This window comes from Lissotriton helveticus, chromosome 1_1, assembly GCF_964261635.1.
Source record: "Lissotriton helveticus chromosome 1_1, aLisHel1.1, whole genome shotgun sequence".
NCBI lineage: Eukaryota > Metazoa > Chordata > Amphibia > Caudata > Salamandridae > Lissotriton > Lissotriton helveticus.
Genome location: NC_136057.1, coordinates 807,175,063 through 807,191,796, shown reverse-complemented (window position 1 = coordinate 807,191,796; position 16,734 = coordinate 807,175,063). Strand labels below are relative to the sequence as shown.

At 42.7% G+C, this 16,734-nt stretch overlaps 1 protein-coding gene across 2 annotated transcripts in view; it reads right to left on the bottom strand.

Moving 5' to 3' along the window:
* The window catches only part of DOCK4 (dedicator of cytokinesis 4), a 1,604,094-nt gene extending 1,590,444 nt beyond the window's left edge, over window positions 1–13,650 (bottom strand). For both annotated transcript variants that reach the window (XM_078674485.1, XM_078674490.1), the window contains exon 1: window positions 13,306–13,650. In XM_078674485.1, the coding sequence (XP_078530611.1) occupies window positions 13,306–13,342 (37 nt within the window). In that variant the 5' untranslated portion in view covers window positions 13,343–13,650. The remainder of the gene's footprint in view (window positions 1–13,305) is intronic.
* Window positions 13,651–16,734: the final 3,084 nt, after the last annotated feature.

Here is a 16,734-nt window from a genome sequence, read left to right as displayed (position 1 = left end):
TGCCCAATTTTTTAAAAGTATGGTATTAAAAACAAGGTACAAGAAGTAGATCTTCTAACTGAAATGAGCAATTTAGGCACAGCTTGCGCTATGGGGAAGTTCATTCGTAAAGTAAAAGAAACTCTTAAATATGAATAGAACCAAACATCTTGTTCAGATGATATAGACTATATCATCTGATAGAGTACGTTATACAGAAAGCTGGAAGGATCAATACATTTTTTAATATGTGAATGCTCTGAAAATTGTATTATGAAATGTGATTTTAAGAGTCGTTTTTATGGAGATTTTAAATGTTTAAGGACTATTTAGCCCAAATAAACTTTGTTTTGAACTGAACTGAACTCCTCCACAGTGCCCAAGGCCAGGCAGAGGTCAACTATTTCAGCTGTGCCTGCTCACTGTAGATTACTCCTCAACAATTGTCTCACCATGGTCCTCTCAGCATCCAGGCCACCTCACCAACGCCAAATTGGAAAGGGCAACGCACCAAGCTCTAACTGATGATTCCTTACTGCAAACAGACCAGAGGAAGGATGGAAGAGTGCCACCTGATGTATCCCAGGGATCTGAGGTGTACCCTGGAAGGCTCAGAGGATGCAGTAAATCTCCCTCACTGTTTACCATATGCATGGATCTCTCTTTCTGGACCAGAATTACTGGGCCCACCGAGAAGTGGGTCTACTGCTATGGATTCTGCCATCACAGCTGCCACCAAGCTCTGCTACATACGCTCATATTTTAAATGTATACATTTCACAGACAAATAAGCAGAAAATATGAATTTAAGATACAAACAATAATAAGAGAGAAAATAAGGAATAGAAAATCGAAATCTACAAAAGATAAGGAAACTGCAACTGCATAGTTTTGTTTTTTCAGATATAATTCAACAAATAGGCATTAAAAGGTGAATCCATACTAAGGATAAGAGTAGTAGAGTTGTGATGCAAAGAAAATAGGGTGAGATATTTATAGTAAGCAGAAGTGAAACACAAATTATACAGTACTCTTCAACGAAATATTTAACAGACACACAGAAAAGGGAAATAGAACAGCAGGAAATGCATAGGTAAAAGACTCAAAGGAAGTCACGTGGTGATGATACAGGAAGGATGGGGGAGCCTCAAGCAGAACAGACCTAAGTGAACCCAAACTGACACGGTACTGTCAGCTGCAATGGACTTAAAAATCAAAACAAGTCACTGCAGGGCTGCAGAAATCACTGTGCAGATCAAAGCACAAAAGTGTTTACCTGCTTGGAAAAAGAGCACTAGAAAGATTTGGTGCGGTAGTGGATGAGTGGATGGCGGGAGAAACAATGAGAAAAGAAGTAGGATAGACCAGATTTAACCACAAAAAAACAACAGAGAAACAAAGAAATAAAGTAAACAGTGACTCCACAATGCAAGGCAGCCAAATAATGAAAGCCTGGTTTGGGGATCAGTGTTTATGAAAAATTCTACAATTGTTAAAGGAAAATAGAGGGAGAGGATGCCTATGATGAAACCCGTCACAATATTGTGTGTGAGGCATACTCTTCCATTAAGGATGGCCTTCAAGAGACCTCCCCTTCTTTGGCTACACATGACTTGCAAAATTAAGGCTTCTATACCTCTCCATGCTTTCCTCATTACACTTTTATGGGCAACCTACTTCTTTTGTGTTTGATATACCCAATTTTAAAAGCCAGTTTTCCGACGTGTAATTTACCCCCAAAGAAGTTCACAATAAAAATATAATTTGAGAAACTGAACTACTGTGTAGTTTTAAGTGTAGCATTGACACAACGTGATTCCAAAGTTATGTATTCACACAAAGCTTATTTTGAAATCTATACAATTTTATTGAGATGAGGATTTTATTAATATTGGAATTTCATGTGTCCTTTATATAGTTATTACACTTAATTGTTGTTTACTGTGGTTTAATTAATTGCCCTGTATGCAAGTTGTGAGGGCTATGCTAACTACACATTTCAATTTGCATATTTTATACAATAAAGGTCACCACAAAAACGAATTAGTACATGCCATTTACACCTAATAATACGTGCATTCCTTATCATTAATGCACCTGGCACCTACCCTGTGTGAACAACACAGCACATCCATGCAAATTAAACTTCGACGGGCGCAATTTTCTTTCATATAATGAACTTAGAGATTTTACAATGGGCAGGTAAAATGGTGCAAAGTGCACAAGGGTAACTAACAAAACACAAACAGGTTGTTTATGTTAAAAATTATAAACATTTAGCAAGTTATTTGTTTGGTCACCTAAAGAAACAGTCTTTGTGAAAACTGGGTAAAACCTTAATGAAAATGTTTCTATCATCTTATGAGCAAATTCTGTTGAAATGCACACATTTTATATGATTAATTGTTTCTCAAGTAAAGATTACAATTTATTTCCTTGCATCACTTTCAATATTTATAGACGCAATAACTGAAGAATAAGAATGATATCACTGTGGCTCCCAAGGCACACACCCCATGATACATTTCACATGAAAATGCACAGATATGAAATTTTGCAGCAATACCCATCTAACAGAGGATAGCCCACTCAGATTATACAGACAGTGGTAGTGTACATTTATTTGGGCCTACAGAAACAGGCTTACACCAGCTATAAAGACCATTCCTCTGAGGATGGCTGCAGCCAGATGAACACCAGAAAGGCTCTTTGTGTACATACAAGTAGCATACATAAAAAACACACACCCCGAGAGATCACGTGATAGGGAGCATCCAGAAAGTAAAGAAAACTAGTTCCGCAGATCTTTTTTTTTCAATGTAAGTATTTAAACAAACCTCAAACCAATTCAATAATTATTCTACAGGAGCTGTTAAATGCAAACAAATTCCATTTAACTCACAACATACAAAGCATGAATCCTAGTTTCCTGGTGCTTCTTAATGAGAGAACAATATTTTTCAGGAAGTCATGAGCAAACGAGAACCTATCAATAAACATGAACGAAGTTGATTCATCAGCTAAGATAACTCGTGCAGGGACCGTGTAGTCTACTTTTTTTACCATAAAATATCAGACTATGACCACAGTATTTGTACTAACAACAAATGCACTTTGGTTGATAAATGTGAGCCTACCAGGAACGCAAGAAAGAAGGTCAGACAGATAATATTTGGAATTTCTTAGGCACAACACAATAAATAAGGTATTACTTCTTTCTGGTACTTATTTTTTGGAAGTATCCCTATCTGACTTAAGTATCCATTCACAAATTGGTACCGATGAGCAGTAAGCTACGAGACTATGGGCCTGATTTACATCTCGGAGGATGGGTTACTCCGTCACAACGGTGACGGATAGCCTGTCCGCTGAAATATAAATTCCATAGGACATAATGGGATTAATATTTTGGTGGACAGAATATTTGGCACCATTGTGACGTAGTAACCCATTCCGCCAAGATCTAAATCTGGCCGTAATTTATTAATTCAGCATAGGACATAAGTGTTATTTGGAATACAGAGTTTCCACTGCTGTAAGATACCAGGATGACATCATTTAGTCAAACACCTTAAAGCAGCAAATATAAGAACGCTACTGGTACAACGTGCCTGTTTATTTTTAGCAGCAAGTGTATTGAAAATGAATCACACTGCAAAAAGAGGAGCACAAAACAAATAGGCATACTGCAGTACTAATTCAAATTAAGAAATCAAATAATAAATTCAACTACTAACAATTAAAAAGATAGAAAAATCCCTGAAACTAGAAGCAATAAAAAAATTACACTTCGCTTTTGACAATCCAATATACACATATAGCATGACTAATAAATAGACAGTAATTATTACAGTCTGAAAAAATGAATGCTTAAATATTCTTGGATGCAAATATATCCCCTTCCCAACCACTCCATTCACGGTTCCAGCTCTTTGAACTGATGCCCTGCATTGCAGAAAAGCTCATTTGCTACAGCACGGTTGAAACTGTGATTGATTGCAAAGCTAAGTGTGAATATCATAGAAATAATGAAATGCAAGGGGGAAAATATAAAAAGGGATGTGGTCAATTCACAAAGGTATTTTTGAATATGTTAGGTAGTGTTCCTGTAGTGTTACTTCATGTACTTTAAATGCCTTTGCCTCAAAACATAAAAAATGGGAATATTTATATATAGTTTTTACGAATGGAAAGAACATGGCCCTCTTTGCTTTTTTACTAATAGGTAGCTTGGCATTTTGGCCAATTTACAAAGGCATGTATAGGTATTTTAAGAAGTACTCCTTTGGTACTATTTCACGTACTCATAAATGCCTTTATGAATCAGTCTCTTACACTATATACAATGTACTCTAAAGCCTAGCATCTCTGTAATAGTACAGTTTAATAAATGACTGGTGTTTCTACCTTAATTCTTTGCAAAATTACTTTTATTGAACAGGCAGCAATATGAACCCACTGCTCATCCATGTTGTGTAGGTTTAAAGTACTTGGCACGCTTATAGACCATAAGAAAAAGATTTCAGCAACATATAACAATTATTTTCTTTGTGAAAAGCACAAACTGAAATGGTTTTACCATGTATCAGAAAGTAAAGAGCAAAAATGGAAAGGAATATTTTGTCGTAATCCTCATCACTTCAATGAGATAAGGAGATTTACATCCTAAAAATAAGTAGTAGCTTCTCATTTTTGTTGCAAGGCTGTGTAAACTCTCAGTTCCTGATATGGTCTTTATGTGTTCATTCAGCTTTTATGTTACCGCCTTTGACTTAACGTTTGATAAAACCTTGAATGTACATAATAACATACACAAGAATGTTTCATATTCACAATAAAAAGCTATTTCAATATACTTCATTATTGCCCACCAAGCATTTGGACCTTAAAGCCATTCATACACTTAGTATCATTAATTCCGTTTCAATTTCATTCTGAAGTGCGAGATTGCCATTTTTTGTCATACACAAACAAGCACAATGAATGCTTAAACATGTGTAATGCAGAACCAAAATTAGGAAATTCCCTTTCACCAAAAGCCGGTATATTTTCTTTGTAATAAAGTGCTAAACATATTTAATAAAGGAACAGTTAATTACAACTTCTCAAACTCACTGAAAATCGATAAGTTATTTTAATCAGAATTACAAAAGCAAACATTGATAGGGTGTGCAATACATGCAGTTGATACAAATTCTATTATTACAATATCTTTGATTATATCACTAAAAAGATTGCAATTCGTCTCCAGTGTCTATCACCTAAAGCTGTCCAACAACCTCTAAACTAGTTTGGCTATAACTGTTCAGACAAGCACATCAAAAGAGCTACTTTAAATGTAAAGCTCAGCATGTATCAGTGTCCCGCTGCATTATTATTTCAGTCTAAGCATTTAGCATCACTGTAACACATTACATATCATCTACTGTTAATTCACTGTAACCTTTACCTCAGCTCCTTCCTCTAAAGCAAAAATGCCACCAGCTTATGCGTAGGGCCCATGTACAATGTTGTACCCAATGCCTTTGGCAGACAGCTTCAAAGCCTGATATGCAAATAAGACAAGGCTTTGAATTATGTAAAAAATATCTTGTCTTTCTAATTGAAGTTTATAGTGAGTGACCAAGGACACAGACGCAGGAATATTGATGGATCAGAGTTACTTCCACTTCATTAAAGCTGTTGCTGAAATATAAAAAAGAAACTTCTTTCATAACTGAGACCCACTATAGAAAACAGAGCTGGCACCTGGGAATTCAGCTAAATTGGATCCATTTGGAGCACGATACACAGGAGAGATATAACGGAATAATTGATATAAAAGCATGTCGCTAACATTGAGTGGCCTGCTGTATTCAGCCCGATTCGATGGGTCACATCTTCAGAGGCTAAAAAGAGATTGAGACATTGTCATGTTAGAACTTGCTACATGGTTTATACCGCACTTCCGGTAAGAGGAGGCCCTATATTTCAAATATGTAAACACCACAACAAAAGAAGGAAGTAGATAGAACGAGATGCTGATTTCTAAAATGATGAAACACAGCACAAGAAGCACAGATTTTCTCTTCTAGAACCAAAAGTCATGATTTAGGACTACAGGCACTAGCATATCATCTGAATTAAAAAGAAATACAAACTAGTGAGTGCAGGGTGAAATTATGCACAACATTGGTGGAAACCAGCAATACAGAATGTGGGGAACACATAAGCGAGTAAATCATACTGAGGTTCTGGGGTACCCAAACCAAGGTTTCCTGGTACTGTAGATTTAAATAAGCATAATGTATGTTTACACTGCATGTACCTGACCCAAAGAAACAAAGCTAAACCTTTACAACAGACCCCCTAAATTGCTCCAGGTGCTCGAATTCGGAAGACAGGCTTGTTTCCATAGGGTCTAGGGTTGCCCAATGACCACGGGATACAGGGAAGAAGCTATGAGTTGCACAACATCAATTACTGTGAAGGAAGGACTGTAGCCCAAATGGATGCTTGCAGGGACTAGTCCCTCACTACGAAGGAAAGAAAGCTCTCACTAGGTGCTTTGACTTAGCAACTACAGTTTTGCCAGTAATAACGCTAATAAATCTCCATCCCATAATCTGGCCCAATGCCAGAACACAGTAATTAAGTTGGTGGGCTATGAAAGCAAGGGACTGCATTGAGGGGTACGCGCAAGAATCCTATCACAGATACATGGAATGAAATATTACAAAAGCTATTGGCAGAGAAGGACGACAACTCCCCTTAGAACAGTGATACTCAAAGTTCGGCTCTGGAACCGCATGCAGCCTTCCTGACTTTGATTTGCAGCCCGCTGGTCAACAGTAGCGCTGGGCTGCTGCTTGCTCGAGTCAGGACCACGATTAAAAAAAGATATCAAACAAGGGCAAGCATTTATTTAAAAGTTAACTTGAAGCTAAAGAAAGGAAATAACTTGGGTGTCCTGCACCGCTCAACTTTAGAAACACCTCCCTTTTTAAAGACATCTTGCAGTAAAAGTGTAAATGTAAGATAAAGTCTGTTCAAAATTCAAAAAGTGAATTTTATTAACATGCAGAACCATTTCATCTTAGTACAACATATTACATCAGTTCATTGAAAAGTATTTTTCTAAAAAGTTATAGTTTTAAAACATGAATTTAGAAATATTCGTTCTTTCGCCTACCCTGACAACAAGGCCAATATTGAACTAAGAGGCTAATCAGTTGTTATCTGCAATCTTTGGGTAGTCTAGGTTCCTGTAATAGATGAAAACATTATGGTTTATTAAATCAAACACAGGAGAAGATTTTATACAGCACACATCTTGAAGTTATGTATTTCAAGGTCCTCGTATGTGATAATTTAAGAAAAAGGAGGGAAAGTGAAATTAAACAATTTCCTAGAATCACACAATTTGGTGAAGTGGAGAAGCCAGGATTAGTCCCAAGCTTTTGGTTTCACATTGTGCAATTCAGGAACCAGATGTTTATGCTTTGCTTCCCCTACACCCACCTTACCGCCAATCCCTGAACGTCACCCTGCTGGGATGGGAAACATCCTTTACAACGAAACTTTTACAACGCAGTGCTTTTACAACGCAGGTTTTACAACGAAAACCATTACAACGCATTGCGCTGGGGGCGCTCTAGGATGGGAATAGATTTAATTTACTATCCAACACCTTCCCTAGTGTCCACGGGGACTGGAGTTGGAATAGTAAATTAAACTGTTCACTATCCAGCACCCCAAAGCGCTATGCGTTGTAAAGGTTTGCGTTGTAAAAACCGCGTTGTAACAGCATGCGTGGTAAAAGCATGCGTTGTAACGTCATACATCCACTGGGATCAATGCGGCCCTCGGTCACATCACAGACCAAACTTTGTGCCCCCTGGGAAAATGTTTGTGTGTACCCATGCCTTAGAATATGACAAACTACACAATAGGTGACCAACTGAGACTAACGGAAGGCAGGATGACTATGGGAACAAGTGCATCCGCCAGAGAGAGTAAACCAGACATACACTGTAGTGCCCTACAGTAATTTGAAAAAATGCCAAACCCTAAGTCCTACACAATCACAAAATCCGACTTAACAACACCAACAACTATGCCTAAATGGAGAAAAGATTACTAATGACAGGAAACAATGCACCTATTTTCGAACCCTCTAAGTTGTTAGATGTTTGTCTGTAGCAACTGTTCATTTTTCTATATCAAAACAGGCAGTGTACTACGATTGTTCCAAAAAATGCAAATGTAATATGTTTTTCTAGAAAATCTGATAAGAACAACTAAGATGCAGATCTTACTAGTGCAAGGAATGTATAATAAATGTAATAAATTATTGTTTTGTGTTAAAATAAAATAAAAACAAGCTAAAACCGGGCCATTTTGCAAAATGTTTGCATATTTAATTTGTGTTAGGTGCTAACACCTTCAATTATGGATACAACATTTTTATAGAATCAGGAATGTGGTGTATTTGCACCTGTAAATTGATGGACCAGAAATCTGCTATTAGATGATATGCACTGAAGAGGCAGATGCAAGGGTATTCGCCAAACATTTGCATCTAGGTGACCACCCTTAAAACCATTGGCAGTTTACATCTATAAAGGGCAAGAATACAACAGAAGGGGAGATCACAAGTGTGGGCAGAGCACAGAAAAGGATTTCTCAATTGGGCAATATATTGTCCGTAGGAACTATATTTTCTTGGAAAAAAATTATCAAGTGCAAACGCATACCACCATGACATCTGCACTTGCGAACATTATTATATGACTGCATTTCCACATGCATAGATGGCCACATATCTAATTTCTCCAGGAATCAGGAAGAGACATGGCTTCCCAGGAGTACTTAGTAGAATTTCATGAAAGCAAAAACAATGGAAAATTCTTCCTCCTTCTGGAAGGAACAGAGGGAGGAAGGAAGCCATGTAGTATTGTCTTTTTAATTTCCTATTCTGCACATTAAAGGCTACTCCGAATTTGAAGATACCTTTTTGATACTCATAATGTTTTTCAATTTAAAAGGAATACTTCTCTTCACAACAGCTTGTTTTAATCGGGAATGCATTTATAGCCGTGTTGCATAATAATCAAATCACAAGAACATTCTTAAGGAACACATTACAAAATACATTTAGGGAGGTGTTTTGCTACATTTCTTTTCCATGGGAGCATTTTAGTACATATGTCCTACAATATAAATGAGTTTAAGGCGCTATATTTGACGAAGGAAATAACAAAAGTGAGGTCAACAGCAGCAAGGAACAACTTTGAATAGACTTAGAAGGTATTACTCATTCGAAAGAAAGGGTGTCAGTGCTTTCCTGACGTCATAGTAGGGTAGTTTTGACCTAAGGCCAAACGGTAAGGAATGCCACAGACTAGTAACTAGAAGAAATGATCTCCATTCGCTTTTCCAACGAAAGCTGGGCTTCCGAGCTGAAAGGAGCCCTGGAATCTCAGATGGCAAGATGGCCTCTCAGCCACGCATGCTCGTGTTTGACACACACAGCAATTGTGAAGCATGTAGATTCTGGGAGTCAACGCCGAAGAACAGACCTGGAGAAATGCTATCAAGTGTGCTGCTATCCTGCACATGACTCACCAAGGGGAGGTGTGCATGCTGGAAACCGATTTCTCATAATTCAAACAGTAGGTTTCTTTTTAACCTCATACTGTCATGAGACACAGGACATCCTCTTTACAAACACACTTGCTAAGAGGACACTAAATATGTTGAACGGTGCCACCAAGCATTAACGGATCAATGTGGTAAGTAACTCAGCGCTGGAGTGAGCGGAAACAAAATACTCTAAGCATCAACACATGGCAGTGGATATGTCCCTCTGGGACACAATTACAAATGTCTCTCTATTGAAGCCCTTTTCCAGGCTTCCTGTGAATATGCAGCACAGATAGCAGTGCACAGCTGTTGAACGTCTTTTAAGAAAATGAGTGACGTGTTATGCTGTCCTTAACATGTGTAGAACAAACTTCTCCCATCAGATATCCCCCAGGATTTTAGCATCCCCAGTCCTTGCTCCAACAGGGATATGTTCAAGGGCTGCCAAGCTGAACCTCTACAACCAAAGTAATGCCATGTGGCAGGTCTGTGGTGGCAAGGTCATGGTGTCACATTTCCACTTTCCCAAAGCAAGGGCCTAGTTATACTGATACTACAAAATGATGTTTCTCTTTTGGATCATAGTTAGAAGGAGCTAAACGATCTTGAAAGACAGCAAATAAAAACTTTTGTTTCTCCAAGCAGAGGTATCCATCCTACAAAGAGCCATTGGCGGTTCAGCCTAAAACACACCTTACTTATTCTCTTCTGGCTGCACTGTTACTTCCGGTCAGAGCATGGCAAACACGCCGATATGCTGTAAGGGATGTTTGCATCAACATAAAAACGCAGTGCATCATTATAATAAACAAGACATATCTAAATTCTGCCTTCTGTGCAGGAGCTGAACGCGCCTTCCAGTCGCGTGCAGTATTTAGCTTCACTCATACAGAAACCTTCCATCTGCACAAGGTTTTCTGTTCATTTATCAGCTGCAGCGGGTGGGTTTGGTTGCCACTCAGGTCGGGCTTTTTAAGTAGTTCCTGAACCGCTGCCTCGGGAGCTGATGTATTGTTTACGGTACAGACACATGGCTTCCTTTGGCTGCAGTGGCTCATGCCCTGGCCTGACTAGGACTTTGTGGAGGATTTCATGCGGGCGGACGGTGTCAGCAGCAGTCTGAACTTGCACTCCTTTCAGCTTTTCTTAGGATTTTCTTTCACATAAAATACTTAGGAACGTTTCAGTGACTCTTGAGATGACTGTTTCTGATGAACAAAAAGCCACACAATATTACCACCCGAGAAATAGACATGCGTGCGAGTTTGGCTACAGTTACACTGCGTGATTTGAGAGGGAAAGACAATATTTTATGTAGAGAAAAACAACATAGCTACATTTGATAACGAAGCATAAGCACCGCATCTTATTTCTGGCCCATACCTTGCAACCTTAAAATTGGAACTACGGATTGCAGAATGCAACCTGCTTTAGGAATGAAAACCACAGCGCTGGCTGATGGTGTTACGCATACAAAACGACAACTGCCATGCGCACATTAACACCTGAGACCTTCCTACGAAACACTAACTGAGTTAAATATGTGCTTGTGAGGCCTTCCAGCGCAGTACAACTTCCTGAAGCCCCTGGGGTGGTCCTTACTGCCCAGGCTCCCTCTCCTCTTGAACGGAAAATAAAGGCCGCCAAATCGATAGGCAATTTGCCAGCTGGGATCTGGCACAGAAGGGACGAAGGGCAGGAACCACATTACTAGAAGCAGGAGGGCGGCCACTGCCGCATCCACACGGAACTGGGCTGCGTTCATGTGCCAACTGTTTAATGGGGCGACACCAATGCTCGAGGAAATCAAAACACAGGGCCTGCACGTGCCCCAGGGGCACACACTTCCATCGTGTAAGAGACCGTCCTTGTAACAGGCTTCAAAAGAAACAACTTCTGGATGTTTTTCCTATTCCATACATCACTTCTCTGCACACTGATAGACCAAACCACTTCTTTTAACACAACTGTGCAAGGCAATCGTATTAGACACCGAATGCTAGGAATCAGTGCCACACTGTACACAACCTTTCAATTCTGTGCACTAACAAAAACAAGAGAAAAAATGATGTAACTGCATGTGCCCGCTTAGTTCCGCTTATTTCGGTAATGTGTGCACTTATGTAATCGTGTACATCCCTTTGTACAGTCACTGCTCCTTGTGCAGAGGAGCTCGCCCAGTCCCGCCAGAGAAGGGCAGACAGATGAATCCCTCTGTACACAGGAAGCCCTGTGTGTTCTCTTCTGCGTGGCCAACGTTCTGGATCCCTTATAGAAAACCCCTTGCTCATGTGCACCCCTTTGTAGATAGGCAACTCTTGGCATTGGCATTCCCATTCTACAGAAGCGCCCATCTTCGTCCCCTTGGTACCTAGGCGCCACTCTGCGCCCTGTTCCACGGCAGCACCGCTCTGTATCTGCTTGTAGAGTGCGTCCCCTTGCACAAAAGCATGTCTACCTCCGTCTCCAGGAGCGCCCCTCGTACTTCCATATATACGGCAGAACACCTTATCATGAAGTCACAGACTACCCGACAGAGGCATCACAAAAAGTTAACAGCCATAGTAGAAAATGCATGCACGAACACTGGGCACCTTATATTGATGCCAATTCTAGGAGCTGCATGTTCAACATCAAGGAAATCATGACCAGTCAGGAAGATTGTGGAGACTGGAGATGTTGAGAACAATCAACTTTGCGTGGGGTGCAGGTTCCTTGTGATCTGACTCTCTAGGGGGGGGGGCTGGAAGTGGATGAGCTGGGTCGGGGTGGATGGATGTCAACGGAGTATCCTCCGATCCTCTGTGATACATCGGTCCCTTGGGGGCAGGCTGTGTTCATCAAACAATAAAAAGATGCGGGGGAGGGGGCGTGGTACATCATGGTACTCTCCCACATCGCACCAGTGGTCAAGCACGAGAGAAGGGTAAGCGTCAGGGCACCTGGGCACTGACGCCGGCCCAGGAGCTGTGGTTACGGGTGGCATCTCAGGCGCAGATCCCCTTCCCTTCTGACAGCTCAATGGTCCAGCTGTTCGCTGCGTGAAATCGAGCACTGTGGAACTACTTGTGAAATCATGTGTACGCTGCCTCTACGAGAATGGCCCTGTCACAGCTGCTCTGCGTGCCATGGAATCTGCAACGATGTGCATGTGTGGTGGAAGATTGAAAGATGCAACGTGGACGCTCCTAAGCGATGGGATGCTGCTGTTCCCACCACCGATGCTACTGTCCTCTGACAGCTTCTGTAGCGCCGTGTACTGCGCTGCTGCTGCTGCTCGTGCACCTGGAAGGTTGTCTGTAAATGATGCTTTTAGTACACCTTGCTTACTACATATTTTAATGCATCTATATCAGGGATGCCATGCATGGTCGTGTCTGTGTGCATCTGTGGTTGGATGCTGGTTGCTCATCTGGCATAGCCAGTGTGCGTACATCTGGAATGCTGTTGTGCCTGTGTGCACCTGGAACATGTAGTGTTTGTGCATCTGGGTTGCTGAGCAGTGTGGTCTTTGGGCATTTACAATAATGTGCCCAACAATGCATTGCATGGTGCATGCATATCCCAACACAGCGCCATAGCCCCCTGCACCCCTCCCCCGCTGTACTGTCACCAAATCAGCAGTTCGCCCCAGTGTGCCCCCACACAGCTGCCCCCTGCACAGTTGTCCGCACGCACTAGAGAGGGAATGCAACTACTCACCAACGCCGTATTTCTCCAGTTCGCTGGGGACCCACATCTCTGCAGGAGACGGGCAGCGGTGCTTTCTGCACCCCCTGGGGCTCCCGTCCTCCTGTCCTCTCCGGGCTCCAGGTCTCGTCCTGGGCTGCTCTGCTTGTCCTTCCCGTGTGCCTGCCCCCCAGATGTACCCGCCACCCGTTTTATGCCTGCTCTCCCGGGCTCTGCGTGCCCGGTGCCGCTGTGTTGTGAACCCTCACAGGGCTCTGGGTCTGGTTGTCAGGCGCGCTCCGATAGCCTCGACCGACTCATTGTTCTGATTGCTGGCTGTTAAGCCTAGCTCTGCCAGCTACTGCTAGCGAAAGAAGCACAACCCGCCATCGAAAAGGGACCGAAGCAAGCCCGACCCACTCAACGAAAAGGTAGTATGAATCGCATACGGACGTTTCATGGGAACATCAGAATCATCATCCATTCCAAAGCCTATGATAGAATTTTTTTAAATCCAACTGTCAAGCGCTCTCTTCACGCAACACTTTATACTTGCCATATCACACCCAGATAATTGTTCTTGCTGTGATTTTTCAAGTGGCTGACGAGGAAGCAGTTGCAAAGAATGTAAACAAACGAAAACCTTTGATTGTTAGAAGCAATATTGAATTGTATTGTAATTGCATTTATATAGCGCTTACTACCCCTGACGAGGCGTAGGGGTAGCACGCTACTCCAGGACCCATAGAGGATTAGTGTTGAATTAGTATAGTGAAACATACTAGTACATTTTAAGTGGTTGATAGGTTAGTCGAGGGCTTTAAGTGGGATGAAAAAACTGGGGGGTCTCCCAAAGGGGCGTGGCCAGTGTAATTAGGGGCGTGGTGTTATATTCTTAACATCAAGTCATCTTGATGTCTTGTGCCTTGTACATCATTCTAGTTCCATCAGAATGTTGCTCTATGATTCTAAGCTGCCAGGCAGTCAGTTATCTCTGACTCTGTAAGCCTGGGAGCTGTGTTGCTGTGCTGCTCTTATTATACATTAAATTATTTTAATACAATCTATACAATTTGGATTCTTTTAATGGCGACGAGGTGAGGAAGAAGACTCTCAACACCCAGGCATCAGCACAGAAGAGAACATTTTCCTGAACCCAACATAAAAAAAAACAAGCATTTACAATGCAACGGTTTCGCCTTTGCAAAAGTTAGAGCTATTGGCATTGTAAATGACAACATTTTTATTTATGTGTTGGTTTTGAAAACAGATAAATAAATGGCATTGTCATTTACATTGCCAACAGCTTAATCTCTCGCAAATGTAAGACCTATTGTACCCTACTGGACGAGCTCATCAGACAGCAATTACTACCACACACACACACCCAGAGCCAGCCACACACACACACCCAGAGCCACACACACACACACACACCCAGAGCCACACACACACCCACACACCCAGAGCCACACACACACCCACACACCCAGAGCCACACACACACCCACACACCCAGAGCCAAACCCACCCACACACCCAGAGCCACACACACACACCCACACACCCAGAGACACACACACACACCCACACACCCAGAGCCACACACACACCCACACACCCAGAGCCACACACACACCCACACACCCAGAGCCACACACACACCCACACACCCAGAGCCACACACACACACCCACAGCCACACACACACCCACACACCCACAGCCACACACCCAGAGCCACACACACCCACACACCCACAGCCACACACACCCACAGCCACACACAGCCACACACACCACCCACAGCCACACACACACCCAGAGCCACACACACACCCACCCAGAGCCACACACACACACACACACACACACCCAGAGCCACACACACACACACACACACACACCCAGAGCCACACACACACACACACACCCAGAGCCACACACACACACACCTTGGAGAGCAAGCACAGCGAGGGGGCAGGGAAGCAAGCACAGCGAGGGGGCAGGGAAGCAAGCACAGCGAGGGGGCAGGGAAGCAAGCACAGCGAGGGGGCAGGGAAGCAAGCACAGCGAGGGGGCAGGGAAGCAAGCGCAGCGAGGGGGCAGGGAAGCAAGCGCAGCGAGGGGGCGGGAAGCAAGCGCAGCGAGGGGGCAGGGAAGCAAGCGCAGCGAGGGGGCAAAGAAGCAAGCGCAGCGAGGGGGCAGGGAAGCAAGCGCAGCGAGGGGGCAGGGAAGCAAGCGCATGAAGTGGGTGCGTAGAATTACACCATCCGGACTCCTCTTACTGGAGAAATGTCTGCTTCTGTGGGGGCCTACAGAGTGCCGCTCTTTTGGAGAATAGAGTTGGAACCTGGCTCGGAGGAGGGAATGTCTCTAACAGTACTTGCAGATGGGAACATTTTGGGAAAGCTCTGGGAGAAGGGAGCGTGTGTGCAGATACCTCACTGCCTTCTCGGTCACTGGGGACACTGTCACTAAATAATGAGAGAGTCTCTGCATTGTAGTTTTCCAACTAAATTCTGTGCTGGACTGTCAAAGACATAGACTAAAAATACCCTATTCAGCAAACTGGGGAGAGGGGTTGGCCTAACGGCTAAGGCGCTCGACCTCGGACCTCGGACCTGGGGATCTGGGTTCGAGTCTCGGTAACTATGCCAAAAAACCCCTGTGATTCTGGGCAAATCACTTAATCTCCCCGTGCCTAAAATGAATGTGTGTCCTCATGTAACGTAACTGGTGCTATGTAAAGCGCTCTGATAACTGATTCGGTTCGGTTCTAGTTCGCGCTATATAAAATTCTGCAAAAAAAAAAAAAAAAAGGTGAATATGGATACATCCTTCATCAACGCCAAGGCTTTACTTGGGCGGGGGGTTCTTACAGATTTGATAGGTGGAGATGATGTTTGGAGTCTTATGGGAAGGGGACCCTTATGGGACTGATCACTAGCCAATAGTGGTCAATCGACCATTTCTAGGCAGTCAAATCTATTGGCGACTGATGGTCCTCTCCAGTTTATAGAGGGGGCTGTGTCTCTAACATCATAACCTGACCAATTAACCCAGTCTCTTCGCCTATCCCGGCTACCTACGTGGGTCCAGTTCCAGGATAAGCTGTCATTATAGCGTGGTTTTGGAGGGTAAAAATAAGCGAGTCTTTTTGTGTCGACCCCGTCATTATCGACTTGCATACCCCAGGAGCAAATTTGCTCAGCTGTGAAAGGGTCGTCAAAATTAACTATGACGCAGTCGCCGGAAATTCTTTCAGGCTCATTGCCTATCCACGGGACCCTACGGACCGTAGAAACCCTGGTTGTAGAGTACGGTGGTAGAGGTCTATTCGTGGATAACCAGTGCAGCACCTTGTTTTTTAAAGACCATTCTGGTTCCTCCGCGGTGGCACTCAGCTCGGGAACCCCGGTCATATTTACCACAAAGGGACTTGATTCTGGTGACAAATGTA